Raw genomic sequence first — 27,107 nt, forward strand, 5'->3', positions numbered from 1 at the left:
GTAAAATGTGTAATTCCAATTTATTATTTTAAATTTAATTTAATAAATGCTTTTTTAGGCCCCTTAAAATGATTTTTAATGATTTATTTTGCTACAAAATCTGAGCCCTATTGATGACGCGGTGCATTACATTATTGTTCACATACAATTATCATCGCAACGTGATAAACAAAATAAAAACCAATCGTTTTCACAAAAGTCGCAAATAAATGTTATAGTTAAGTTCCGTCGAAAAAACGTTTTATTGTTTTTCAAGCAGTGCTCATTGAGTAGTGCTTAAACAAGCGACTAGACGAGCTTTGATTTACTTGTAGTGTTATGCGGATTCGACTGTAAATAATAGGCCACGCGTACCGACCATCACCTAACCCGCACACTAACCCTACCTTCCTCGGTCCGTGAGTCTTAATAAAACCACTAGTATACTTTGTTTGATAAAATAATTAAATCGTATTAAACGTATCATATATTACATCATTAATGTTGTCCATATCCGTGAACATTGAGTTTACAACGAGTAACGCGTATAAAATATGTTCTCACCAAATGTATTACGTTTTTGATAATTAATGTACACGTTGCATTGCTGTACACATATTATATTCGTTGAATACCGTTTACAAAACTTTAAAGTGATAACCTAACCTAAATTAATCGGCAAAAACCAAAACACTTTTTTAATTGCTCTTCCGGATTCACGACACCTTCACGTCCGTGAGGTATTTTTTGTGAAAAATTTGTGTCAACAACATAAATCAACACTAATCACATTAATTATTAAAAATTAATAACTTCAATGGTTATGTGCTTAAATATTAATTAACACGCTTCAATAAAGTGCATGAAAAATAAGCGTTTCGGTTTTACAACTATTAGGTTCGCAAAACCATTGAATTATGTAAAAAAAAAATCATAAAAATGTCTTTCGGATATCTGAGACCCCATAAACCCCGTGAACGTACTCAATATGTAATTTAAATGCAATATTACCGAGTACTTAACAATAACGACAATACACTTAGTGCGTTTTAATAATCACAACATATTTAACCCCGTTTAAATGCAATAATGTCGCATCAGAATTAGTTCTATTGTTTCGACGTAGAAATATGGCGTAGAATTGCATGTCATTGAAATGTGCATCATGTAACAGTCGAAATGCTGCAAGTCAAAAATTTATATCATCAAATTCACGTTTCAGGAATACAGTGACTGTGAGCGTGCTCGAAGACGCATTCCACAAAGCCTTTGACATCTGTTTATGCACGTTATGTGGGAACGGTACGTGCAACCTGTACTTAGGACTGCGGACGTCCACCGCGTCGCCTGTAACGTCCGTACAAATATCCTGTATACTATCACCCGGCATTTTAACATCAATCACCATTGCCTCACAGCTAGAAGTCAATGGAGTCTTCGGTCCCACCTGCGGAATAAATGGTTCACAGCATTATACCACCGAGTGTTAACAATGATATTAGCTAAAGAAAAATTATCACAAAAACGATTTTATAGAATACGTACGGATTTACATGTTGTACGATAACAGTATCAATACAAAGGAAAATTAATGCTTTATAATTGACACCTATTTGATTGGGTTATATAAACTACTAGTAGCGTGCCGAATATAGGTCTAAATGAAGCCCAGGCATCAAGTTTAAAAGGGGTAGGTAATTGTTGGATAATAATATGTAAATCACATTTATATTTGTTCTATATTTATGGCATGTAACTTGATGTTTGTGACTATTATTGGTACTTTTTGGTCTATTAATGAGTGGGTGGGTAGGTGGTAATCTAGACTTTGCAATTGGCATCAAAAAAAATTTTATCTTGGCACACCACTAAAAACTACTATTGCTTATCCGTTATTAAAACAATAAAAATATCATAAAATTTAACTTTATATTACATGATATTAAAATAATAGACATTATTTTTAAATAATTACATTATAAATGTAAAATAATAAATAGAACAAATATTATAATTTAAACGTCATTTGAAAACGAAAAAAAATAAAAATGTGTAGTTATTTATTAAGTTTTTTTAATAAATATTTATATACTCTTTGATCTACCTTATATCCGTTATTTCAATTATAAAAATAGAATAAATTTCTACAGTAATTCGTACAATCAAATAAAAATTCATACCACGTGTCTAGTGAACTGATTGAGAGCACTTATCAATTATATTTAATAATTATATTTTATTATAATTTAATATTACAATAATTTATCATTCATAATTTTTAATAATAATGATAACATTGTGGCATATCTTATAAAAACGTGTTTGAGTTATCTTCTGAATATTAATCTATTTAACTTTACCTGTAGAAACACATCTTCCGTACCAACGTACTGTTGATACTTGACATCGTATTCCGGTCTAATCCTAGTATCTGAAACCACGTCTAATGCTTCCGGAACCACTATCACTTCGTCCACATGCCAAATATCTTTAGCTTTCTCTTCTTCCGACTGCAACACCTCGATTTTCTTGTTATTTTCTTCTTTTTTTATAGACTCATTAGTCACAATCTTTGTATCATTTCCAGTTTTAGATTTACCTATTGTAATTATAACATTTAATTAATATATCATTAGTTTTTACTCTTGAATCTCTCTAACTCTACTCTAATCTCTCGTATTTTATTATCGATGAATTTTTTGGTTAATAAGCAAAATTAAAGGAAGTATTCACATGTCTTTCAACCCTCTCTTGGCTAAGGAAATTACTCATTAATAACTTCTTGTGGATTAAAAGTTCAAAATACAACACACATTACAACAATATGAAATATGTATGGTATAACAAATACATTGATGGTCTAATGATACTAGTGCACAAGTGAAATTTAGGTAATTTTTCAGAACTTTTTGAAAAGGCATTTGAAAGTTTAAGTTCCAATGAATAACAATTGGTACTTATTTCAAACAAAAGCGCCATAAATTTGGTAAAATATCGCATTTCATACTGCAACAATTGTGCATAAAGAAAGCTGTGAAAATCAGTTATTGAGTTAGTATTTATAATTGAAATTCACCATAAATTTCACTTACCGTACTTGTGCACCAGATCATCGACATGGAAACTCATATTCCTACAATTTAATTTGTAAATAATTATTATAATAGATAAGGTTTGAAAAATTTTAATTTTGTATGTTTTAACTCAACTAATCTTAATAATATTATATGACATCCACGTGATATAAGTGAAAATATAGAATATAAAATAATGTGTCTGAAAACTTCAGACATATTTTATTCAAAAATATGTAATCGTTAATCCACATTATACAATCGTGTTAGAAATCGTATTATTAATTATCTGTATAATAAAAAAAATTACAATAAATAATTATAACTATTTAATAAATTATAATTATTAGATAATATTTCAAAAAAATGTTTAAATATTATGGAAATATTTAAAGAATTGTTCAGCGTATACGAAATATTATCTTAAGAAAAAATTTATCAACATTTAAAGTTGTTAGAATTAATATTTGCAGATTCAAAACAAAATAGTCGAAGTAGACTTTTAAGACAACAATATTAAAGTTATACACCTGAGGTTTGTACAGGTTTTTTCTCATTAACATGATTAAATAACCAAATTCAATTTTAAAATGTAAATGTACAATGTATAATTTATTGTATAGGAACATTAAAATATTTCAACATCGTCGAATAAATTACACAAAACTTTGAGAAGAGAAACATTTTGAAACTTAAAATTTGCACAATAATAATATCTATATAAAACGCAACTAAGGAAAAAATAAATAACTCTTTGTAATGTGAATAAGGTATCTAAAAAAATTTAATTAACATTCTATAACTAAAAAGTAACAATAAAATATGATGAAAAAAATGGTTACGAAAAAAAAAACCATAAATATATTGCAGTACTATAAAAACAACATGGAAGATAGTTAATTTCCTAACCCTCCTCTTGATAAACGAATCAATCCGAAATCAAAATCATGTAAGCAGACAAAAAAAAAATTAAAAAAAAGATAATAATCATAATATACACATTATTTTAAAACCAATGCATTCCTCGCTTTACTGAGAATCTAAAAAAAAAAAATACAATTTTTGAACCCTCGATAATTAAATTCGACTAAAGGGGGAAAAACATTTTCAGAGAGAACGTGCTGAAAAATCGCAAACGCGATCTGTTTAAATTATACCATATTGTGCGTATAATTTCCGGTCAGTGATTTTTAATATGTACAGTGCAATATACGCTTGCGAATAAACTTTTTCAAGTTCAAAGATATAGTGATGCCAATAAAGTGATGCATTATACCGTTAAGCAGCCCATCCTTTGCACATATTGGAAATCCGACCCAGCAGATGACGAAGAAACGGGTGTCCCTGTAGACAGGTAAGCCCACCTTAAGCGTGGCCGTTACCTCAAGGCTAGGAAACACACGGGTATTATTACCACGCGTTTTGAAATCATACCAACAACATACAAGAATTTATTTACGGCGCGTTACTTACGGCAACTACGATTTGCATGATAAATATGTATTATTACAAACGACTATTTACTCATACTTAACACGTGTCTATGTTTTAACTACACAACAACATGGTCGCCAGGATCGGACTGAGCTAGTTTGGGGGCCCCCAAACTTTATGTTCAATGTTCATATTTAAAAGTTAAATAAGATTACCATTTGTTTAGTAACTGTATTTAATATGTGTTGACATTCGCAGGGCTTCTTACTGATTTTAAAATAAATTAATTTTATTTCTAATTTAAAAAAAATATATATAATATTGATAACACTACAAATTTAGAAAACGATAATTCATTATGGGATGCATGTACTGAATTTGATTATGGTCGATTAATCTGAATATTGTGTAAATGCATAATTTCTATTTAGCTTAGTACAACAATCGTCCATATTATTATTAGATTCCTATAAAACAATGAAAGTTTGGTTTGATTTAATAAAAAAAACTCATACAATATAAGTAATGATAAATTAAGGAGATTCAATTTGATTGATGCTACACATTGGTGGCACAAAAACAAAGTGTTAAGCTCAATAATATAACTAACGAGATAAAGAAAATTCAAGATTTTTATTATTTTTATACTGTTTTCTGGAGATAATTTCAATTCACTCTACATTTGATTCGAAAACAAAATGCACTGCTCGCACTCTATTACAAAATTGGTCTAAGTTTGATGTTATTGTGAATGCAGTAATTTATCCTGACCCGTTTAATATAAGCTCATCTATAGATTATATATATTTTTAAATTTCTTTAATCTCCATCATTAAACTATCTAAGTGCTTTTAATATAATTAACAATTTGCATAAATAAATTAAATCAAAAAAGATGATAACGCTGATAGTCAGTGGCGGCTACTTCTAAAATTAATGATGTTGCTGAATGAACTGTAAAACACCCATCTACCCTTAAATGTTACGCATTAATTATTATTAGTATATTTATTAATCTTTATTCTAAAGTTGAACATTTTATTATAGAAATTAATGAAGAGCTAGAATTAAATATTAGTCATTTCACACTGGTTGTTTTAACCAGTAGCGTAGCCAGAAAAATATTTTGAGAAGGTTTTAAATTTTAAATTCTCTCTTACATAAATACCAATATTTTATTTTAATAAGTCGATTAAACATAAATTATAATATAAAATGTATTATTATTCAGTTTATTAAAACTGTGAAAATTATTTAAAGATGACTCGTATAACATTATTCTTATATATTAAAATGATTGTATATTTTACAAAATAAGAGGGAGAGGGTTATAACCAGTTAACCTCCTACCTGGCTACGCCACTGATTTTAACAATACATATTATGCATATAAATTTGTATTGATATTGCCATGCACCCAAGTAACTTGTGAAAGAACATTTTCAAAATTAAAAAATATCAAAACTAAATTAAAATTATTTATTTCTCAAAAAACAATAGAAGAAATAATGAATTTTGAAAGAAATTTTGAAATTGATAAAGAAAGTGTAATTGTTATTATTGGAAATCATTCTAATGAACTTTCAAAACTGTTGTTTTAAAGTTGTATTTTGAGAAAATAAATTATAATTTCATTAAAGTTTTTAATTGCTTAAATTTAAATATTGGCTATCATATCCAGCATTGTTTCGTATTTATTAAGGTCATATCAATTATTATAAATTATTTTATTCATAAATAATAATTTTATAATACAAAACAAATATATTGGGCATATTTTGGATTGTTATACAAAATAAAATATTATTTAGTATGCATAAGTGTATAAAATATTAAAATGTTTTTTAAAATTGCGACACCACATCATGACAAAATGTCCCATAGCACCCGCAAACGCATTATTACAAAATGTCGCGCAGCACAAGCGTCTCCGCCATGAGCGAATATAGAGGGGGAGGAACGAGAAAAGTGCCACCCCAGTTGGAAAAAAATTATATTAAAAATAAAGAATATTTAGAAGAACGAAATAATAGTTAATACAAATAAATGTTGACAGTTTTAGTACAATATTATCACATTATTTGGAGGGAAGTCTAAGCCCCTGAAGACACTCCTACGTTCGCCGATTATACAATTTATCCTGTAGAATGCCCCGACCATAAATAGATGCTGAATCCGCCTTTGGTTCTCTATGTACTTCTATTACACTTGGTCTCGTTGAACAAATCAACAAATAATTAAAAGTAAACGTTTAATCCGACAGCCAGCAAAATAGAGTCGAATCGTAGCAGTAGGTAGTCATGACCGTACTACATGATGGTTGTTCGTTGGTAGTACGTTTTAATTCATCGTTTATTTTATTCGTGAAAAACTCCAATAGGTACTGCCATTAACTGACTTGATTAAAGAGAACAATCATAAATTATTCATATAATCATCACGGATGTTGGAACAGTTTATGCCCTGAACTTGGTGAAAAATTCTGAGCTTCATTTGAAGATATTTTTTTTATTTTTTTTTTAATACTCACCAGACAAATATGAGCAGTATAATTTGTCACATTGGTCTTGAGAATCTTTCAAACTGAAACAATCGGTTGTCGTCGATAATAATAAGCTCCAAATGTTATCTACAAATCGCTGACAATATTACAATCCATTATTTTAGAAATCACGTCCAGACACCGAAGACACGCAGTTGTTACAACAATTTGGTAGGTATTCAATATCCAAAAGAAATAATTACTTATTGAATTTAGTATAGTTTGATAACCTATACTCCAATAATTAAACCCATTAACTACAATATCAATAAAAAAAAACCAAATTAAACTTTTGGTCGATAAATCATGAATATCTATTTATATTATACTAAGTATGTTTGATTGGAAATGAATTTAAATATAAAAAATACAAATTATTAAGTTAGATTATAAACTTTTCGAATAATTCATCTATCATATCATTAAATTAACAATATATTGTCGCTCGTGGTAGTGTAGTGTAATACATACAGTGGTTATAAAATGTCTCTGACCTCACTCCTCGATATCATTTATTTGGGAATTTCAAAAAAAAGCTAATATTTGTAAAATTAAAAAAATTAAAATTTTTCAAAAAACCGATTATTTTTTCATTATTTTCTTAATTTAAACAATTTTATTCCAAAATTACAGACTTTTATGTAATATTATGCCCATGCAATATAAAATTATTGAAGTAAAATTTGATTGATTATGTTTTCCGAGATGGATCATCCTTCTCGAAATTTATCCGTAGACGACAGTGAATTAAAATTTTAAATATCCATGTTATTGACAAAAAATCAATTTAAAAATATTTTTTATACATATTATTTTCATGGATTTTTATTACAAGTAGAAAATTATAATATTATTAAAATTTAAAAACAAATCATTTGATGGTGATAATGGATTTAGTATTTAATATATTCATGTTAATGAAAAAGATAATACAAAACTTTTCTTTTACTTTTAATTTAATTTTTATGACTTGACATTATCAGCAGAAAATTATTTCCTCGAAATTAATAAAGTTTTCCTGGACTTAAAGTCATCTTCAATGTTTAAATGTGCTGATATATCTGTCGACCACTTCAGAATGATTTTATAGAAATTTATGAAATCTTCAGATATGTTTCGCTTAAACTTCTGTAGATCTCCATTTTTAAGCTATTAATCAGAAGCTTAGAGGAGTAGCGTGGAAATTCTTCAGTAGGAGGAATGTTTGCACAACGTCATTTTGTTTTTGATAGGACAAAAGTTTCATTACTTATTTAATTGCCAATGAAAAGACGACACAAAACGTAATCAGGTTATCGTAATTGAACAACTTTGTGATTAGTGATAATATTGTATTATTTCTGTATACGTAATGGCCACGATGAATAACGATGGTTATCGACCGGCGGCAGAGCCACCAGGCCCGGCTCAAGTGTTTAAACAAACATAGGCGAAATTTAGTTTTTGCCGCCCCTTACGTGTAAATATTTTATCAAATATTTTTTTTTATACATAAAAATTGTCCAGGAAAAATACCGCCCTAGGCGTGGGCCTATATCGCCTACCCCTTGAGCCGGACCTGAGTGGCAATCAATAAAATATTAATATATTTAATTTAATATAATTTAATTAATATAATTAATACCTACAATACATCAATTTTGAAAAGGACTCATATCAACCAAATGATTCCTTTTTGACATGTATAATAATAATAACGAAGTTTATTTATTTTCCAACTATAGTTTTATTAGTACAATAATTTAAAAAATATAATAGTTGGTCACTACCAAGCCTGTAATTGTGTGAAAATGAGAATTCATAACAGTATTAAATAATAATAATTATACAGTATACTTATGTGAGAAAATAAAACGAAAAAATAAGAACAAAACATTTATAATAATTACTAAGTTTTAACAGTAAAATTAATTTAATATGATACTGATATCGTACATTTAAAGTATAAAACTAACTGCATAGGTACCTATCTTTAATTTTAAAATGGTAAGAGTTATAAATAAGATTTTCAAATGGTACCTACATAAAATAATTTTCTCAAATTGTTGTTAACTTATCAGTATGTATATTTCATTTTAGACAATCATCAATATGCAGCCCTAAGTACCTAATTTTATTTGTTTTATGAATAGCTGAAAAATCATATATTATTATTACAGTGTTCATTATGTTAAAAATTTTTTGTTTATTTCTAAACATGTATTAATATACGGAAAAGTCTATATAGATAAAAACTCGAAATAGGCTCTTTTTGAAATTCTCAATTCAATTGTACTGACTTTTATAATAGGAAAAAATAGTATAGCATTATATAAAACGCACTGTGCGGTCCTTGAATCCGATAAAGTAGTAGGAATAAATATAATATTAATAGTTGGCCTAATGATTCTATTTAATACTAATAAATAAAAATTCATTAATTTAATTTATAGACATTTAGGTTCTTAGAAAACATTGGTCACGTGGCAATTTTATTCATTATAATCTAAGCTATTAAATACCAATATTACCGATATAATGAATGGCGCCATTTTTTTACTTTGTAAATGAAACCCAAATTACAATGGTGTCAAATGTCTAATACGTAGGTAGAAGTACTCGTAATTAGATACGTACTACAGATTATACAAAACGTTCTATATAAAAAATGTTTCTGCACAAAAAAAACATTATTGTAAGCTTGTAAAACAATTAATGTTCCTTGCTTTAAAAAGACAAAAAATATGAATTCATTCATATTATATCACGGAAAGCAAATAATTACAATAGAACTTTCAACTTGTAGGCAACCAACTTCATTCTCGATTTTCGACAAAAAAAAGATATTAAACACTGATCTTATGGTAGTTCCAAACCTAACCATAGTGTTTTCTCCAAGGTTTACAATTAGAAACTTAGTTTTAATGAAGAGACGAACTCCTAGTAATAAAAAAAGGTTTTAGAAACTTCATTCAGTCCCGTCACAAATTTAACTGTGGGTATTGATATTTTATTTTTATAACATAACTAGTCCATAACAAAATACTATTTTTAGTTCAATGCAATACATTTCTAAACTAGTTCTTCAATTACTATTTATTAGGTCAATAAACCTTTTCTTGTCTACTTGTTAAAATTATTAAAAACTAGATATTAAAAGGAAAAATCTAGAACTATTTTAAGTAACACAATTAATTTTCAATGTATTATATCAATACAGTTAATTTATACTTACAAAGTTGAATTAAAGATGTTCTTGGAAGATCATCTTCACTATCTGAAGAATCATTTTTTGGTACAAGCATTTCACTCAATTTTTTTAGATCAATAAAATCCATTTTTAATGAATTCAAGAATGTTTAATGTTAAAACTAAAAAATATTAAATACGAAAACCTCAGACTATCATTATTGATAAAACATGATTTAAAATAGATGTAATTATTGTTGCCATGACAAATGGAAGCAGACATTTTAATGAAATGACTAACACTGTTATCAAACTGACAAGTAAAAGTAGTATCCTAAATATTAAAAAAATATAAGAATTGGCATTTAGTATTTTAGCAATAACTCAAAATATTTAAAAATAATTATTAAGAACCTTAGAATTAGAATACCAAGTTATTCAATTCACTTATATTGGAAAAACATTAATGTAGTTAACATCATTTATACAATAACTCAAATAATTAAAGTAGCAAGTTAAGAAATCAGTTATTCAGTAATCTCACTAACAATACCAATAACACTATGTATAATATTCCTAAAAGTTCTAAATACATAAAAGATTTAATCTAGAAATATATTATTGCAATGAAGCAGACAGGTAAAAAGTTGGATATAAATGTATAACTACAAAATTATGATAGAAAAATATAAATTTGGCTCTCAATAACTAAAACTAATTTAATTAAGAAATTCATTTATCTTCATAGTATAGATATTTTAAGATAACTGAATTGAGTTTCATACAACTTCAATAAAAATCAAGAAATTAAAATCCATTAATCTTCTTAATGTAATCAATCATAAAGCATCACTGAATCACATACATTTCGGGAATGACTAATGATTACTACACTTAATTTAATTGTATCACCAGATTAAATATCAAAATTTAAGGGAAAACATAACTAAAAATAAAACATCAATATTTTGGTTTTGTTTTTTTTATTTGTAAAATTAAATACAAACACGACAATAAACAGATTAATCATCACCCTTCTTTGTGACCACTTTACCTCCACGAATCCTACCAGTTCTCCTGGCAGCAATGAGACCGACCTAAGATACAAAATAGAAGAGTTAAGATTTACTGGTAATATTATAATTAAATAATTTACCTTTCTTCCGGCACTGGTTCCTCTCTTGACTGTGGATGCTTTACCTATATGTTGATGGTTACCACCTCCGTGAGGATGCTCAACAGGATTCATAGCAACACCACGAACCTTAGGCCAGCAGTTACGCTTAGCCTTGTATTTGTGATATGCACGACCAGCCTTCAACATAGGTTTGTCAATACGTCCACCACCAGAAACCAGACCTTTAAAATACCATATTACAAATACATCATTATCATGTAAAATATTTATAAAAAACAAATGTAAAAGTTTACAGATAACAAATAATGACTAATTGAATCTCAGCTATAATGTAACTTCATTGAAAAATCAGGTTTCAAATGTCTATAAATTTCAACATCACAGATTCATCATAACATTAATTAATGTAATAATTAATATAGAAAGTACTTGAAATACATATTAGTAAAAAAATCTCAGTTATCCAATTACACATCACTGAATATTTTCAGGTTTCAAATGTCATAAACCATCATTGATTTTAATGAGGCATAATGTAATATTTATCTGACTATCAAAAATGACAAAAGAAAAAACATTAAGTTAATTAAAAAAGACACACATTATTATAATTTACCAAATAGAAATCAAATAATGAATTTTATACAAAAAACAAAAAAATTAGAATTTAAGAAGTAATTTATTTAATAAACTACTATAACTTTTATAACAAGAGTTTAAAAATGTACCAAAAATTAGAATTTAGTCTAATGTAGAGTCTAATACAGTTATAACAGTCTATAGTCTAATACATAACATAATTTATTTAAATAACTCTTACCAATCATGGCACGGTTGTTGGATGGGATAACTTTTTTGGCACCAGATGGTAATTTAACTCTAGTCCTTTTCGAGTCAGGATTGTGGGCAACAACAGTTGCATAATTACCAGAAGCACGAGCTAAACGACCGCGGTCACCTGTTTTTTCTTCCAAATTGCAAATAATGGTACCCTCAGGCATTACACCAATTGGCATAACATTACCAATATTCAACTTAGCTGTAAATAAAGATACATTTCATTAATAAAAACAAAAGAGAACTAAGATAATTAAATATTAAATGTTATAGGTTACCTTTTTTTCCACAGTACAAAAATTGACCTGTGTATACACCTTCGGGTGCAATGAACAGTTCTTTTCTTGTCTTATATTTGTATGGGTCTCTGAAATGTACTACAGCCAAAGGAGCTCCACGGCCTGGATCATGAATAATGTCCTGCAAAATAAGGATCGAGTGAAAAAAAAGGATTATTAAAAACAGTTATTTATCCTTATATTGTAAGTCGATAAATCAAATATTATAATCAAAATTGAACATTAGATGGCGTTCAACTGAGATGAAAAATTATAATTGTAAACACAACTTAAGTATTGACTATGAATGAATTAAATGACAAATGGACCAGTGTCCACGAAGAACTCAAACACAAGGACTAAAATAACATTACCTTAACGACTCCCTTGATGTAACCGTATTTCTCAGAGAAATCCAAGTTCCTGAGCTTTGGGGCTCCTTTGCGGTGCTTGGTGTGGGATCGGAAAACGCTTCCCGCACCTTTCCTCTGAGCACGAATGACCCTACCCATTGCGATACCTGTAACACAAAAACGTAGTAATGAAACGGTTGTTTGGCGGAAAACTGCGTCCGGGCCAGCGAGAAGAGCAGGTGAATAAAAATGTACGAGAACGGTCGATAGAGAACTAAGGTGACAAACAAGTCGAAAACTATAATCCACGGACGACGGCCAACCGGTGGTGCTCGGTCCTACGACCAAAACGGGCACCGTTCGGAGAACCAGTGTACACCGTAAAACGGACGGAATGTCGTCGGGTACGCGATCCGGATGACCGATCAACGAGGGGATGGTTAGGATAAATTCGGATTAAGAACAGAAAAATTTGTACTTACGTTTAACGGGTTGACTTAATCAGGAGACTGTACGCACGGGGAAAGAGCCGTGTGATCGAAAAACATTGTAATCAGTGCGGACGCGCAACGCGACGAGTGACACGGGCACTGCAGTGCAGCCAATCGTAGTCCGTTCGGCGAGGACGATCCCGATGATCCGTGGAATTTTCTTCACTTTTCCGATGAAACGTATTCGGGACAGATTCAATTTTAAAAATTAGCTGACGACTATTTTCCGTAAAAATCATTGCTGGAAGCGACAGCGATTCGGCAAAAATCGAAAATCCGTTTTGGTTAGGACCGCAGGGCTGGTAACGTCACATTCAAGGTTATCAGCTGTCTTTCTCCTTTCAATCTGGTCGGCCATTATTGGCATTTGCCATAAAACATTTTTTCATTTCAGCGTTTTTATATTTTTGTGCGTTCGTTTTGTTGATTTATTCTCGCAAGTGCAGCCACGTATTCATTGTCGCCGATTCGTTATAATATGAGTAATGTACCCAATCAAAATGGATCAGGTCTAGAGCAGCAGGTAAGGAATTCAATTCATCCTGTCCGACCATAGTCAACTAGGTTAAATAGACTTGTGTACGTTCATTGTCTTGAATACCGCTATTCTATACTGTAATAATGCCTCTAAATATGAATTACTTGCACTTATAAATTCTATTGAAATAATATAAACTGCTTTTAACATTGATTTTTTGTTTTCATAGTTTGCTGGTCTGGACTTGCAGGGCAATTCACAGCCCAGTTCAGCCCCGAGCAAGTACGTTCCGCCTCATTTGAGAAATAGACCTAATAATTCCGAATCAATTGAACCAGGTAAATTTTATTTGTATATGGTAGTTCTTGTTTTTTACATTTGATTCAATTATTCCCAACCATTGGATGTAGTTTTCTTTGTTCTCTTTGTTAATTCTTCATTGCTTGATTTTTATTAATAAGTGAACTTATTGTAATTTTTAATTTTAATGTAGATATTTTCTAGCTCTGAAGTTCATTAAATCCATAATCTTTAAGGATTTAAGTTTATTTAACTAAAATAAAATGTACTACCTTTTTGTCCCCTAATTCACCTATTTTTAATTTTACTTCTGTTTAATAATTTCTATATAAACTAAACTATTATGAATAAAAACAATCAAATAATTTATTAAAATGTTGGTACAATCTTTTTTGTTCAAACAATTCAAAATCAATATTTATTATATATTTTATTCATGTATTATATATTGTATCTACTTACCTACTAAAATAATTATTAAATATATAAATTAACATTTCTAATATTAAAGTTAATGTATCTTATAATATATAAATTATCATATTTTACTACTGAATAAATGAACATTATTAATTCATAATATAATTTATCGCAACTGCCTCATTATGAGTGGTGGTTATTATTAGTATTAATATAAGGATTTCTATTAGATAATCTTTTAGAAAATTAATTTATAGGCATTTTAAATTGCATGTCTGAGTATATATCTCCTATAGTGAATTATTAATTATTTCTAGTTTTATAATAGTTTTTTAGAATTCTTTATTATCAAAAAGTTATAGTAGTTGCAATAACCAATAAGTACTATATATTCTATTGTACCTATTATTTTTCCTTAACTATATCAATTTAAATAAGTTTTTCTCATTGAATGTACTACATTGATAGACATAACGTAATCCATACATGCTACTATTTAATAACTTCTCTTTTTATTTTATCTAAGAAACCTGATTATAATTTAGTCTTTAATATTAAATTAAATATAATTTCTGAGGATATTAAATAAATTACAAAAAAAAAAAATTGATGAACTATGTGTTCAATTTCTTCCTAACAGTATTCTGATTTAATCTTATTCCAATTTAATCATTATTTCTAAAAAAAAATTATTAAAATAGTTGTCTACTCTTTAATATTTCAACTGCTTAAGTATCAAATTTTTAACTACTATATTGTTATATAAAAGCTAAATTTAAATTCTTAGTTAAACAGTCCTTTGAAATAATGTATAGTATCTATTTTCATACCCATGTATCTTATTTTTAAAAAAAGGTAAAATCTACCTATAGTGTGAACACATTGAAGACAAACGTCGTGTTAGACACGGTCGACAGGTTATGTTAATCTTATATAGTTTTATATTATTTATATTTATTTATTTTAAATTTATTATTAGACGTATAAGCAGACACCGCGTTAGACACGGCGCTCATCTCCAACGCAAATACAACATGAAAATTCCCCGTCTCCAATGTGTTAACATATTATGTTCCCTGTCAAATCTCTATGAATGCAAAAATGTATTAAATCAATTGAATAAATTAATTTAAGTATCTTAGGTTATAAATTAGACACACACTAAACAATTTGGACGAGCGAGTCCATAGTTTTAAAAACATAACAATTACTGAAAATTAAACATTGCTTTTTTTTTATGAGTTGTATTCACACAACAGGGAAATGTGACGTATATTTTGTAACGTTTAGTTGCACCGAAACGCACATGTTTTATTTTAAGCAATATTTTGTGACATAAAACATGGATATGTGTATTTAAATTACCTAGAGTATAATCCACTTACTCTATCCAATTAAAAAAAATGTAATACTTCAGAATAATTTTTTTATTGTATTAAGCATTATTTTTTATAAATTAATTAGGTAGTTATTAAAACAAAGCATTTTTTGTAAATTTAATTTTACTATTGTTAAGTACCAACAATATTTTTTTAAAACATTTAAAAAATCTTGGAAGTTTGTATTGTTCCTTTTTGAATTTATTCAATTGTGAGCAAACTAAATATTTTATTTCATAGAAATAAAAAATTTAATTTTATCTTCCTACATTAAAATTAGGTGGTATCTGAGTGTTTTTCTCTTTTGAAAATTCACCTCGTTCCCCATCAAACAATTTTATGTACATGAATAAAAAACTATTTGCTAGTTTATAACTTACCGTTTTTTTTTACTTTATACCAATATAATTAAATTAATATTAATTACCAGTAAAATTATATTTCTGATACATAATGGTTTTTAATAATTAATAATAATAATAATTTTATATTTTCATTATATTTCCTAAAAATATTGAATATTATCGTTGAGTAAAAAAAAATTGTTTGTTTATCTACTAGAAATCTCAGATAACGAAAGAAATTTTAACGGACCTCGTCAATCATCTGGTACTTATAAATCATTATGTAGAACATATATATTGTTAAAAAATTATATTTTAATGTTTTATCATATTTAGATGGCATAATTTTTTCAGGAAACGATCGTCGTGGTGGTGGTCGTAGAGATGATTTGGAAGATCGTTCCTACAATGGATCTGCGAGTTCCGGTTATGGTGGCGGTCGAGGCGGAGGTGGTTATCGAGGCAATTACCGCAATGATAGAGAAGGCGGCGATTGGTCGCGTTTCAATCAAGGAGGCGGTGGTGGTAGGTGGCAAGAAGGTGGTGGAAGAGATGGGAGAAGGTAACTAAAATTATATTTATAATAGCCATTTTTTTTCTACTTTTAATTAATAGTGAAATTATTAGTTCATTAATTGAATATCAATTGTTTTTATAGATCTGGAGAGAATAGAAGAGGTGGCCGTTGGGATGAATCAAGTGCTCCTAATCAAGATTGGACAAAACCACTCCCTCCTGATGAGCGATTGGAAGAAGAACTTTTTGGAAATCGTAGCACAGGCATTAACTTTAATAAATATGAAGACATTCCAGTTGAAGCAACTGGTGATGATGTACCCCCTCACATTAATACTGTAAGTAAAGTGAAGTCTTCATATATTAGATATAAATATAAATTTTCAATCTTTGTTTTTTAGTTTGACGACATTAAGCTGACAGATATTATACGCATGAATATTTCTTTGACACGTTATGATACTCCTACTCCAGTACAAAAGTACGCTATACCAATTATTATTGGTCGTCGTGATGTTATGGCCTGTGCCCAAACTGGTTCAGGTAAAACAGCTGCATTCCTGGTTCCAATACTTAATCAAATATATGAAAAAGGACCATCTGCATATAATATGGGTCCTAAGGTTAGTTGAAAATTAATCACAAATTTATTATTTTATTAATTAAATTCATGTTTTTTAGCTTCAGTCAAGACGTAAATATCCTCTTGGTTTAATTTTAGCTCCTACTCGAGAATTAGCTACCCAAATATATGATGAAGCAAAGAAATTTGCATATCGTTCTAGAGTACGTCCTTGTGTTGTGTAAGTATATTTTTTAAAAATGAGATATATTAATAATTTATAATTAACTAATTCTGATGATTACTAGATATGGTGGTTCCCATGTAATGGACCAAATTCGTGATCTTGAACAAGGATGCCATTTATTAGTGGCTACTCCAGGTCGTTTGGTAGATATGTTGGAGAGAGGAAAAATTGGGTTGGACTTCTGTCGATACTTAGTTTTGGATGAAGCTGATAGAATGTTAGATATGGGTTTTGAAACACAAATTAGACGTATTGTAGAGAAGGACTCTATGCCTCCTCCAGGTGACAGACAAACTCTTATGTTCTCGGCAACATTCCCTAAAGAAATCCAAGTACATTATAGAACTATATTAAATTAATGATATTTAAGTTATGCGTTTTCATCAATATTTTTGCAGATGTTAGCCAGAGATTTTCTTGACAACTATATTTTCTTAGCTATTGGTAGAGTTGGTTCGACATCTGAAAATATTACCCAAAAAATTGTTTGGGTTGAAGACAGAAACAAGAGATCCTACCTGTTAGATTTATTAAACGCTACTCCAATCAGATCACGTTTGTTAATTTGATAATAATTATTTTCTATTTTATTAATCGCTGGCTTTTTATTACAGAACCAGCTGAGTCTTTGATATTGGTATTTGTTGAGACTAAAAAAGGCGCAGATTCATTGGAAGAATTTTTGTATTCCAGCGGTTATCCAGTTACCTCAATTCATGGAGACCGAACACAACGAGAACGTGAAGATGCTTTAAAAAGTTTCCGATCAGGAAACACACCAATTTTAGTTGCAACTGCAGTTGCAGCTAGAGGTTTGGATATTCCTCATGTGACACATGTGATTAATTATGATTTACCATCAGATGTTGAAGAATATGTTCATCGTATTGGTCGTACTGGTCGTATGGGCAATTTAGGTAAATTCTAGATAGATTCCATAATTTGAATCAGTATTTAATTTTAAGCTTATATTAATAATTGTATTTCATTCTGTCGTAATTAATTTGCTTAGGTTTGGCTACCTCATTTTTCAATGACAAAAATCGCAATTTAACTAGAGACCTCATGGAATTGATTACCGAATCAAAACAAGAATTACCAACATGGTTAGAAAGTATGGCTAGTGACTTTAGGATTGGCAGTGGAAGAAGAAGTAATGGATCAAAGGGGTAAATATTTTCTATATTTATTGATTAAATAAAATGCATTAATGCAATACCAATGATGTATAAATTAAATATTTTGAAATTTTAGTGGTCGTTTTGGTGGCGCCGGTTTTGGTTCTCGAGATTATCGTACTCAGAGTAGTATGCCACCATCACGTGCTGGTTCAGGACCTCCACGCAGAGATTATGGAGGTGGCAGTAACAATGGTAACTATCAACCTGTACTCTCAATTGCTTTATTAGCAATAATGCATTTATTTTGAATTTGGTGATTTATTGATAAAGCATTAGCAATTCTTGTTTTCGACCATTTTTTTTAACAGAACCAGTCCTATATGAAATGGATTGTTTTTTTGACGAAATATCAAAATAATGGAAATGCTTCTGTTGCCTATTATTTTATAAATTTTCTGTAATTAATTTTAGTCGGTTCTAAACAAAAAGCAAGTGAATATAGAGTCTAGACTTTAGATGAATGTTGACTGGAAAAAAAAAGTTTATATTGCGTACTATTTGTACAAAAAGATGAAAAGAAAAATTTGGATAGATCTTATTTTATTAGAAAGAGAAAGTTTTTAATTTCAATATCTACATCTACATTAAAGTAATTTTAAAATTGAAAAAATATGGAGTAAATCTGGTATTAACATTCTTATAGACTGGTGAGTTTCACTGCAATGTACCAGTTTACTGAGAGGACAATGTACGGCAATCCAGTGCTTATTAGCTAACTGGAATTGTTATCATCCAATACATAAACAAATAATTTAATCTGTATAACACTGCAGTGGATAATGCTCTGTTGTCAAAAACGGACCATTGTCTGTTGCTGTTTTCAAAATCCTTATACTAATTTTTGTAAAAAAAAAATTTTTTTTTTAAGGCGGTGGATTTTATGGTGGTGGAAATTATGGAGGATCATATTCTGGTGGTAATACTGCTTCCAATGGTAATTCCAAATCTCCTGATTGGTGGTCTCAGTCCTAAATGTGCAAAAACTAAAAGTTAAAATCAACTGAAAATAAAGAAAAATTATATTATTTTAAAGTTTAGAAAGAAAGAAAATGAATTAAAGTTTTTTATAAATTGATATGCCTCTTTAATTTAGGATAAATGTCATTACACGATAGATAAAATTCATTATTTATGTATTAATGAATTTGATTTCAAACAAAGTATGTTTATATATTATTTTTTTTTATTTCTGTTCTAAGCTTTGTTTTGACTAGTAAATAAAACATCTAATATATATGTTGAGATATAGCTTTAAATCTTCGTTTGAAAATGAGTATTTAAAATACAAAAACAAGAATGTTAAGCATTTTATATAATTTCTACTCATAGTGTAATATTAATACAAAATTGTTACATTAAATATAGATAACAAGAAGCTGTATATGTATTTAAATTTATTTATAGTTAATGAATTTGAATAAGACAAATAAAATTCATAATCACTTTTTGTATTTCATCTTAGTTTTAAATTATTACCTATCAATTTAGTTACCTTTTGCTTATAGTTTGGCATTGGAAATCTAAATAGTTATATGAGTATTATTTATTTATACATTGGGTTTTACTTTAAGTGATAATTTCTATATCAGAATAGGTTTCTTCACAATTGGGTGTTTGCTACTTAAGTTTACAATATCTGTATGCTTATTTGAGTGTTTTAAATACCTCCATTATTTAAGTTATAGATAGTATTATTTCCCTTTAGCTCTGTATTGTTTCGTTCATTGTGCTTTTTTTTACTTTTTTTTTTATTTTTATGTATGTGCAATATAAAAATAAGAGAAAATTTCCCTGTATTATTTTTTAAATTTTCATTATTCGTTGTGTCGTATATCAATATTAGTTTTTTATACCACTTAAATATATTTAATACATAATAGTATTTAATTTCTAATGTGAACAAATGCATTTATTTCAGACTCATAATTGTTTGCACACTTAATTTTATATTTAAAGTTAACAAAGATTTTTTTTTACTCTTATGTCAACCACCCAATTATATAGTATTAATATATTTTACTGATATCTATACTGTAACATACTATTTAAATATTTTAGATAGAATATTTGTAATTATTTGTGCAACATTAGTTGAATATGAAAAAAGAAAATTAATGTATGTGATATAATTTAATTTATATCAATAATTATATTATAGACTAAACCACTTGATGGTTATAATTAGACTCAAAAGTCATCTGTCTACTAAACTGATTAACAAATGTTAAATTAATACGTTCAATTCTTTTTGTGTAATGAATGTATTTTGTCGAATAAAACTTGATACTTCTATGTATCATACATACAACTTTCTAAATCTCGGTTTCATTTGTTGATATTGACATCGTGAGATGTTTGTTCACCTGTTGCACAGTACTGTAAGTGATATTTGAGCCAATTTGGCTAAAATTTGAGAAGTGTTGACTTATATAAAGAATACGTAACAGCACTAACATATATATAATGTGAATTAAATTTTCATGGTCACATTTGTATTACAGTACTCAGTATAATATAGATTGATATAAGATACAACACAATTATTGGTATATGGCTCGTATGTACAAATACAAGAAATTTTAACTAATTCTGTTCAATGTTCAATTGTTCATATTATTCTATTGGAAGATGAAAAGCTTTGAGATTCTTAAATTACCAATAAAAAAAAATAATTGAATAGTAGCCATGTTTTAAAAAATACTTAATTTGTAGGAGAACGTGTCCCCTTCGTCTCTCTGAACCTACATCAGTGGTGGCACAAAGCACTTAGACGTTTTATGAAAATGTAAATTAAAAAAAAAACATTTTCTCGCTACCAAGTAGAGTAGGTACCAACTAGGACGTATACAATATTGGATTGAGCAACACAAAAACAATTTTTTAATACATTCCACGTGTTTTTATTTTATCAATTCTATTAATAACAATCAACGATTACAACACAAACATTTTTTTCTATTTTTCTCAAATTCTAATAAAATAAATGTATACAAAACTTTAAGTTTATAAAAAGCTGCGTTTTAAAAAATAATCACATCAATAAAAATCAATGGCTTATTACGTTTGTTTAAATCCGTTACCGCGGTCGTAGTAAAATATCCCGAAACGCTCACACAAACACACTTAATATTATGGATATTCGGTATCGCAATAACATTTGAATACGAACTTTTTCCACACAAATGTTAAAATATACATTTTTAAAGAAATACTGAACAAATAGCGTCGTCGTTGTCGGTGGTACACATAATATTTATAATATAATATATTTATTTGATAAAAATGTGCGCTCAAAAATAAAAGTCTCATCAATGATTGCCTAAATTGTAAAACTGAATAGAAATGAATTTATATTCGTGATGTAAATACGTTTTTAATAATTACGTATAATAATTGAGACGATCCTCGGCGTGTGTATAACAATATATATATATATATATATACGTATATTGTATTTATACACAATTGTGCAACACTATGTAGTCTATAAATGTCGTTATTTATAGTTGTTTTTTATTTCTACGCATAATTATATAGGTAACCTATTATTGAACACAATGTAATACAATTAAAAATATTCTTAATCTAATCAAATCGGTTTGACTATCTTTGCACATACAGGTATGTCTATTTATCTTATTATATTAAACTTAAATATTTTTTTAATGAGCGGTCATATAAACTTTTTATTTAAAAAAAAAAACTATCTTTTTTCGTTCATTAATCTTCTGGATTATCATCGTACTTATATAATGGATATAATTGCATATTGTTTAGGCGATGAGCATTTTCGTGGTACTTATAAGCAAAAAATATCTGCTTATGAATGTACAGATTATCATATTGCTGGTACAATTAGGCACGCATTTAAACAAAAAAAATTATTATTTCAGATATCATTGATATCCGTATTGAATAAGTATTAAAATCGAAGGAAAATTAATAAAATTTATCAAAAATGTTGATTCTTAAGAAAAGATATATATTTTCCTTTTTTTTTTTTTTAATTGACTAGAACTTCTTAGTTTAAATGCACATTATAATTAGTATTTTTTTATAATACAATATGTATTTGATTCAAAAATTATAGACAATATTGTTATAGCATAGTTATTTTACTATGTCTCGAATGTAATTAAAATAAAATATTGATCAACGAAATAAAACAAAAACATGTTTTCGTACAAATCTAGCGATTACATCTTAATCGAAAAAATTGTAATGACACTTTATCGTTTGTGAATTGCCCATACAGAACTCCTTAAAATCTGGTACAATTATTTTGATACGTCTGCTGTACGAACACGATTCAACTTTTTTTTGTACAAAGTGTCTCGATATTAAGTAATTATTAATTTAAGCGTTTTCATCATCCACCAAGTGTATTTATGTATACATAGATTGTGTATAACATGCGCAAAAAAAAAAATGTTTTTAAGTTTTATAAAAATCAATTATTACAAAACGGTTTAACGTTAAAAAATAATATTTAATCGTCAAAAACGTGTACGGTTTAATGTTGTCAAAAGTATGTTGTGTCTCGAACAGATGACTCTGTATAAACGAATATCGTTAAAAAATAAATATACTTTGAATTAAAAAAAACTTAATATACCTATAATTAAAAATTGGTTTAATACTTATATACTAAAAAGCTATACAATTTATTTGTACAGAGTGTGCGCCGTATATATATTGATTTTCTATAGTTATTCGAAACAACGTTAATAGATTAAAGCCGACTAATATTAACGTCGTGTAACCAATTAGGTTAAAATTCTAAAAATAAGTAACAAACTATAATCAAATTTTATATTTATTCTTTTTTTTTAAAAAAACCTTTAGACCACCTTTCCATATAACAAATGCTCTTCCATTCTTCTTTATTCTTTGCTACCTCTTTTTAGCTCCGGTCTGCATCATCTCCTCCTATGACACTTATATAATATTTTCTTACATAATTTTCCCAAAGTGATCTTGGTCTACCCGGCGGCTTTTTTCACTTGTAATACAACGAAATTTCAAAAAATAAACCGTTATCATTTTCGTATTGCACTACCACAGACAAAATGATCGTCGTACAAATTTAATAATATTTAGGAACATTTATAGGTTTGTATAGTATTATAAACTTTTTCTGAACGTCAGAAATAATCGAAATTCGATCTATACCTTCTACTGCATATTAAATTAATTTAGTAGTAAGGTTCAAAAACTAATTCAGCGGAAAAGTCGTCGCTGCGCTTAGGTACTTTTGAGTTTACAAACATTTCAAAACACAATAAATGGGTACGTGGGTACAATATGTAATAAATAATTTTTCAGCGGATTTAAAACGATACTTTGGTATCATTAATCTACATAGTTACATAGTTAATACCAAATTAATTGTCTCTATACATTGTAATATACCTATTGTAACATCGACGTAAATACACACTTAACGACGGGTAAAACAGATACAAACTTGCTAAAACAATTATGATTAAATTTACTAATGTACCAGTAAAGTGCGTTTAATGGATATAATATATACATACATGTATATATAAAAAATCTGGACGGGGTACGTTTTGTGGGACGCGTATTGAAGTGTTAAGTAAAAAAAAATCGTTAAAAACAAAATCGTAACAAAATAATAATGCACACCGATGCAATCCCGTATTATACATTTACCTACGCGTAAACGGTATGGCTGCTGACGGTAAAGCAATTTGTTCTTGATATTCAGTGTATTGAATGCTAAAAGTAAACACGCGTGTATGGTTTACAAATGTCTATAATACAACCCTATTTACATATTCGCACCGGTTAAACCGCTCACGTAGAGCCGTTACGAAAGTCCGCGACGGCAACTGTCGATCACGCGTGTACGGAGAATAAGTGTCGCGACCCGTGCGCACGGAAGACGCGGAACTGCAAACTCCCGACCGGCATAATCGCGTATCGTAACGTTACAGATTTGAACGGTTAACGAGTGTGCGAGAACGAACGGTGAAAAAAAATGGTCGATATTGTTTTGATTGTTTCGAGCTACACGAAAACCACACTGGCTAGATAAAATCATCACCCGACGAAAATTCACAACGGTAAAATGATATTGTGAACAGATCACGGATGGGGTACACGTGTACCACCGATAAAGCCGTAGCAAATCGATTTGAACGAAAGTTCAATTGGTGCAGTCGATCTATCGATCGTTTGCGTGTCATCTCTATCGTTTGAATCATAACTGCACGGTGCGGCAAATCACAGTTCCTCTGTTCCGTCGTTTTAATTTATTTTCGCTTACCGCATACTGTTTTAGATCTTTATTACTTTATTCCGGTAGATCGTTTTGATGCGTACCATCGGTAACGAAAAATATAAAAAAAAAAACCGCTCAAATTTCCGACGACAAAAAATATCCGTGTAACACGCTATCCGGACGAAATCGTCATCGGTAAACGCACGAAAATCGGTCACCACCGCTGTTGCGTTTGATTTCGTGCGATCGTGCGTGCACCGCGCCCGTAAATTTTGGTGAAAACCGTCACGTGATTCTATAACATACTACGCGTTTGATTTTTTCTTAACACGAACGAGGCCACGCCAAAGAAAATATTAGCTAGTCCTGTTCGTTTTTAAACGCAGATCCGCTGCTGGATCTGTTCGCCGACGAACCGCGAGTATTATAAAAATGTAATACTTTGTGATTCGATGAAACGGTCGGAGGCGTATAAATGTTCGTGAGACGTGAGTTTTTTCTCGTCCGACTCGCGACGTGAATGTATTACGTACATTGTACACCGGGACTGTTCCGGGAGTGAAAAAAGAAACCGAATCACTAATGTTTTCCTTGATCGCGGTTCAACCGAGGATAAAAAACGATCAGCGTGTACGCCAACCACAATGTTGCGCACGAATTACGCAATTGAAAACGTCCGACTCTACGAACGCGAATCGTAGGTACGCGTAGTTATAAGATACCTATACGAAATAATAACGATAATGTAACGCGTCGCGGTAAACGTACACGAAAAACTATTTTTAAGCGTAGGGGACCGAATATCGGGAACCGAGGCTCGCCGTAGCCCGGCGGGACCGTCTAGGTTTCGCTCGCACGTCCGCACCGGTGTACCGCCCGTCCGCCGTCTACAGTATCGTCTCGTCGAACTTCACCTCGCGGCTGCTCGCGTTGCTGTTGTGCCGCCGCAACGAGCCGGGTGCCCGGGACGGCTGTTGTCGCGGCGCCGCGGCCGCGTTCAGCTGCAGCCCGACCACGCCGGCCGCGGACACCAACGGCACGATGACCGGCAACAGCGCGACCGCCGGCTGCTGCTGGTGGCGGTGGCCGTCCAACCGGTACAGCGGTATGTCGTCCGGCCGGCGCCGCGGCTGCAGCATCGGTTCGCGTTCCTCGTCCGCCGAAGACGAGTGCCCGTCCACGCTGTTGTACACGGTCGTGTTGTTGGACGCTTGCGTGGTCGTCACCGGTATCCAACACTTCCTCGGGCCGTGCACGGGACCTGCGCAGATCGCGTTACTGTAAAGTGTGCGCGCGATACCAGTGGCGTAGCCAGAATGGGTGTTTTGGGTGTTAAAACAACCCCCCCCCCCCCCTCGGCCGTATTTATATAAAATATATAATGTTTATAACGCAGATATACAATTATTTGGTCGTGGTAAAATGTATTTTGTTATGCCGTATTGCCATATTGTTCACACACTCGCACGGTTTAAAAGGTGTACTTATTTATCTCAATAGGTCAATTATCATGTTTTTATGCAAAAAAAAAAAAAAAATGGAAAAATAATTTTATTTCTTAGTCTTGTCACCAATAGGTTAAGATAAACTTTGCGTCTGTTCACCGAGAACAATAACTTTAAGACTTTTAAAATTAAATCAAACGCGCCCTTCGGGAAACGCTGAGTCGGACCAATGAGTGGCCGAAGTTACTTGGTTACGAACTCTAAATGCGTTTTCAGAACCCTAATGTGGTCAAAGAGATTGCAAAAAGAAAAATAATGTGGGCGGACCATGGATCACATTTAATCAGTAAGGTGACAGAAGACCCCATTTAAGAAAAATATTTTTAGGGAGACCATAATTTATGTAGGAAGATTGTGCGAAGAACATCAAAGTGGTATGGTCTTCAAGGCCGAAACCGAGCGAAAGAAGAAAAAAGAAAAAACTAAAAATAACTAACTACATAATACACTACTAAAAATTTATTCTGTGATATTATTTTGTGTTTGGTATATCAATATTTTATTATGGATAACGACACAATGCGCAATAAATTATGGTTTTTAACTATTTCCTGGTTCTTCTATGGAAATGTGAAAAAATACCTTCATTCGACGAGTATTTTTAATTTGAATTGTTTATAACAGTTGAAAACTA

The 27,107-nt window shown here is 29.9% G+C and overlaps 4 protein-coding genes across 7 annotated transcripts in view; 1 reads left to right on the plus strand and 3 right to left on the minus strand.

Moving 5' to 3' along the window:
• Positions 1 to 448: 448 nt before the first annotated feature.
• On the minus strand, positions 449 to 10,382 carry LOC112693942 (protein PIH1D3). 2 transcript variants are annotated; one of them, XM_025569221.1, is made up of 4 exons: positions 10,244 to 10,318; positions 3,072 to 3,112; positions 2,340 to 2,578; positions 449 to 1,426 (listed from the first exon to the last, which is right to left on the minus strand). In XM_025569221.1, the coding sequence occupies exons 2-4, from the start codon at positions 3,106 to 3,108 to the stop codon at positions 1,169 to 1,171; spliced, it is 534 nt and encodes a 177-aa protein (XP_025425006.1). In that variant the 5' UTR covers positions 3,109 to 3,112; positions 10,244 to 10,318; the 3' UTR covers positions 449 to 1,168. The 2 variants fall into 2 exon arrangements, with proteins under 2 accessions (XP_025425006.1, XP_025425005.1); XM_025569220.1 differs by lacking the exon at positions 3,072 to 3,112 and having other exon boundaries at positions 10,244 to 10,382.
• Positions 10,383 to 11,174: 792 nt separating this feature from the next.
• Positions 11,175 to 13,395, minus strand: LOC112693932 (60S ribosomal protein L8). Its single transcript, XM_025569208.1, has 6 exons — positions 13,286 to 13,395; positions 12,825 to 12,970; positions 12,451 to 12,592; positions 12,156 to 12,374; positions 11,354 to 11,556; positions 11,175 to 11,294 (listed from the first exon to the last, which is right to left on the minus strand). Exons 2-6 carry the CDS (start codon positions 12,960 to 12,962, stop codon positions 11,220 to 11,222), a joined length of 777 nt encoding a protein of 258 aa, XP_025424993.1. The 5' UTR covers positions 12,963 to 12,970; positions 13,286 to 13,395; the 3' UTR covers positions 11,175 to 11,219.
• Positions 13,396 to 13,644: 249 nt separating this feature from the next.
• Positions 13,645 to 19,744, plus strand: LOC112693931 (ATP-dependent RNA helicase DDX3X). Of its 3 annotated transcripts, none has more exons than XM_025569205.1 (13): positions 13,645 to 13,817; positions 14,002 to 14,110; positions 16,433 to 16,480; positions 16,552 to 16,777; positions 16,874 to 17,069; positions 17,133 to 17,354; positions 17,413 to 17,534; positions 17,602 to 17,872; positions 17,939 to 18,095; positions 18,155 to 18,457; positions 18,553 to 18,709; positions 18,795 to 18,913; positions 19,590 to 19,744. In XM_025569205.1, the coding sequence occupies exons 1-13, from the start codon at positions 13,773 to 13,775 to the stop codon at positions 19,691 to 19,693; spliced, it is 2,079 nt and encodes a 692-aa protein (XP_025424990.1). In that variant the 5' UTR covers positions 13,645 to 13,772; the 3' UTR covers positions 19,694 to 19,744. The 3 variants fall into 3 exon arrangements, with proteins under 3 accessions (XP_025424990.1, XP_025424991.1, XP_025424992.1); XM_025569206.1 differs by having other exon boundaries at positions 13,646 to 13,817; positions 16,570 to 16,777; XM_025569207.1 differs by lacking the exon at positions 16,433 to 16,480 and having other exon boundaries at positions 13,646 to 13,817; positions 16,570 to 16,777.
• Positions 19,745 to 22,669: 2,925 nt separating this feature from the next.
• Positions 22,670 to 27,107, minus strand: part of LOC112693926 (blood vessel epicardial substance-like) — a 38,216-nt gene continuing 33,778 nt past the window's right edge. Inside the window, exon 7 of the mRNA XM_025569198.1 lies at positions 22,670 to 26,229. Coding sequence (XP_025424983.1) covers positions 25,856 to 26,229 — 374 coding nt within the window. The 3' untranslated portion in view covers positions 22,670 to 25,855. The remainder of the gene's footprint in view (positions 26,230 to 27,107) is intronic.

Source organism: Sipha flava, unplaced genomic scaffold (genome assembly GCF_003268045.1).
Source record: "Sipha flava isolate LNK unplaced genomic scaffold, YSA_version1 120_pilon_pilon, whole genome shotgun sequence".
NCBI lineage: Eukaryota > Metazoa > Arthropoda > Insecta > Hemiptera > Aphididae > Sipha > Sipha flava.

Bases quoted from the DNA above. Each gene is read 5' to 3' on its own strand.
- LOC112693932 (XM_025569208.1), bottom strand. From the start codon at position 12,962: ATGGGTAGGGTCATTCGTGCTCAGAGGAAAGGTGCGGGAAGCGTTTTC. The intron at 12,593-12,824 runs GTAATGTTATTT...CTTATTTTGCAG, and splicing joins ACATCAAGGGAGTCGTTAAG to GACATTATTCATGATCCAGG. The intron at 12,375-12,450 runs GTAACCTATAAC...CTTTATTTACAG, and splicing joins TTTGTACTGTGGAAAAAAAG to CTAAGTTGAATATTGGTAAT.
- LOC112693942 (XM_025569220.1), bottom strand. From the start codon at position 10,346: ATGGATTTTATTGATCTAAAAAAATTGAGTGAAATGCTTGTACCAAAA. The intron at 2,579-10,243 runs GTAAGTATAAAT...TAATTACAATAG, and splicing joins AACATCTTTAATTCAACTTT to GTAAATCTAAAACTGGAAAT. The intron at 1,427-2,339 runs GTAAAGTTAAAT...TTTATTCCGCAG, and splicing joins CGGAAGATGTGTTTCTACAG to GTGGGACCGAAGACTCCATT.
- LOC112693931 (XM_025569205.1), top strand. From the start codon at position 13,773: ATGAGTAATGTACCCAATCAAAATGGATCAGGTCTAGAGCAGCAG. The intron at 13,818-14,001 runs GTAAGGAATTCA...TTGTTTTCATAG, and splicing joins GATCAGGTCTAGAGCAGCAG to TTTGCTGGTCTGGACTTGCA. The intron at 17,535-17,601 runs GTAAGTATATTT...GATGATTACTAG, and splicing joins AGAGTACGTCCTTGTGTTGT to ATATGGTGGTTCCCATGTAA.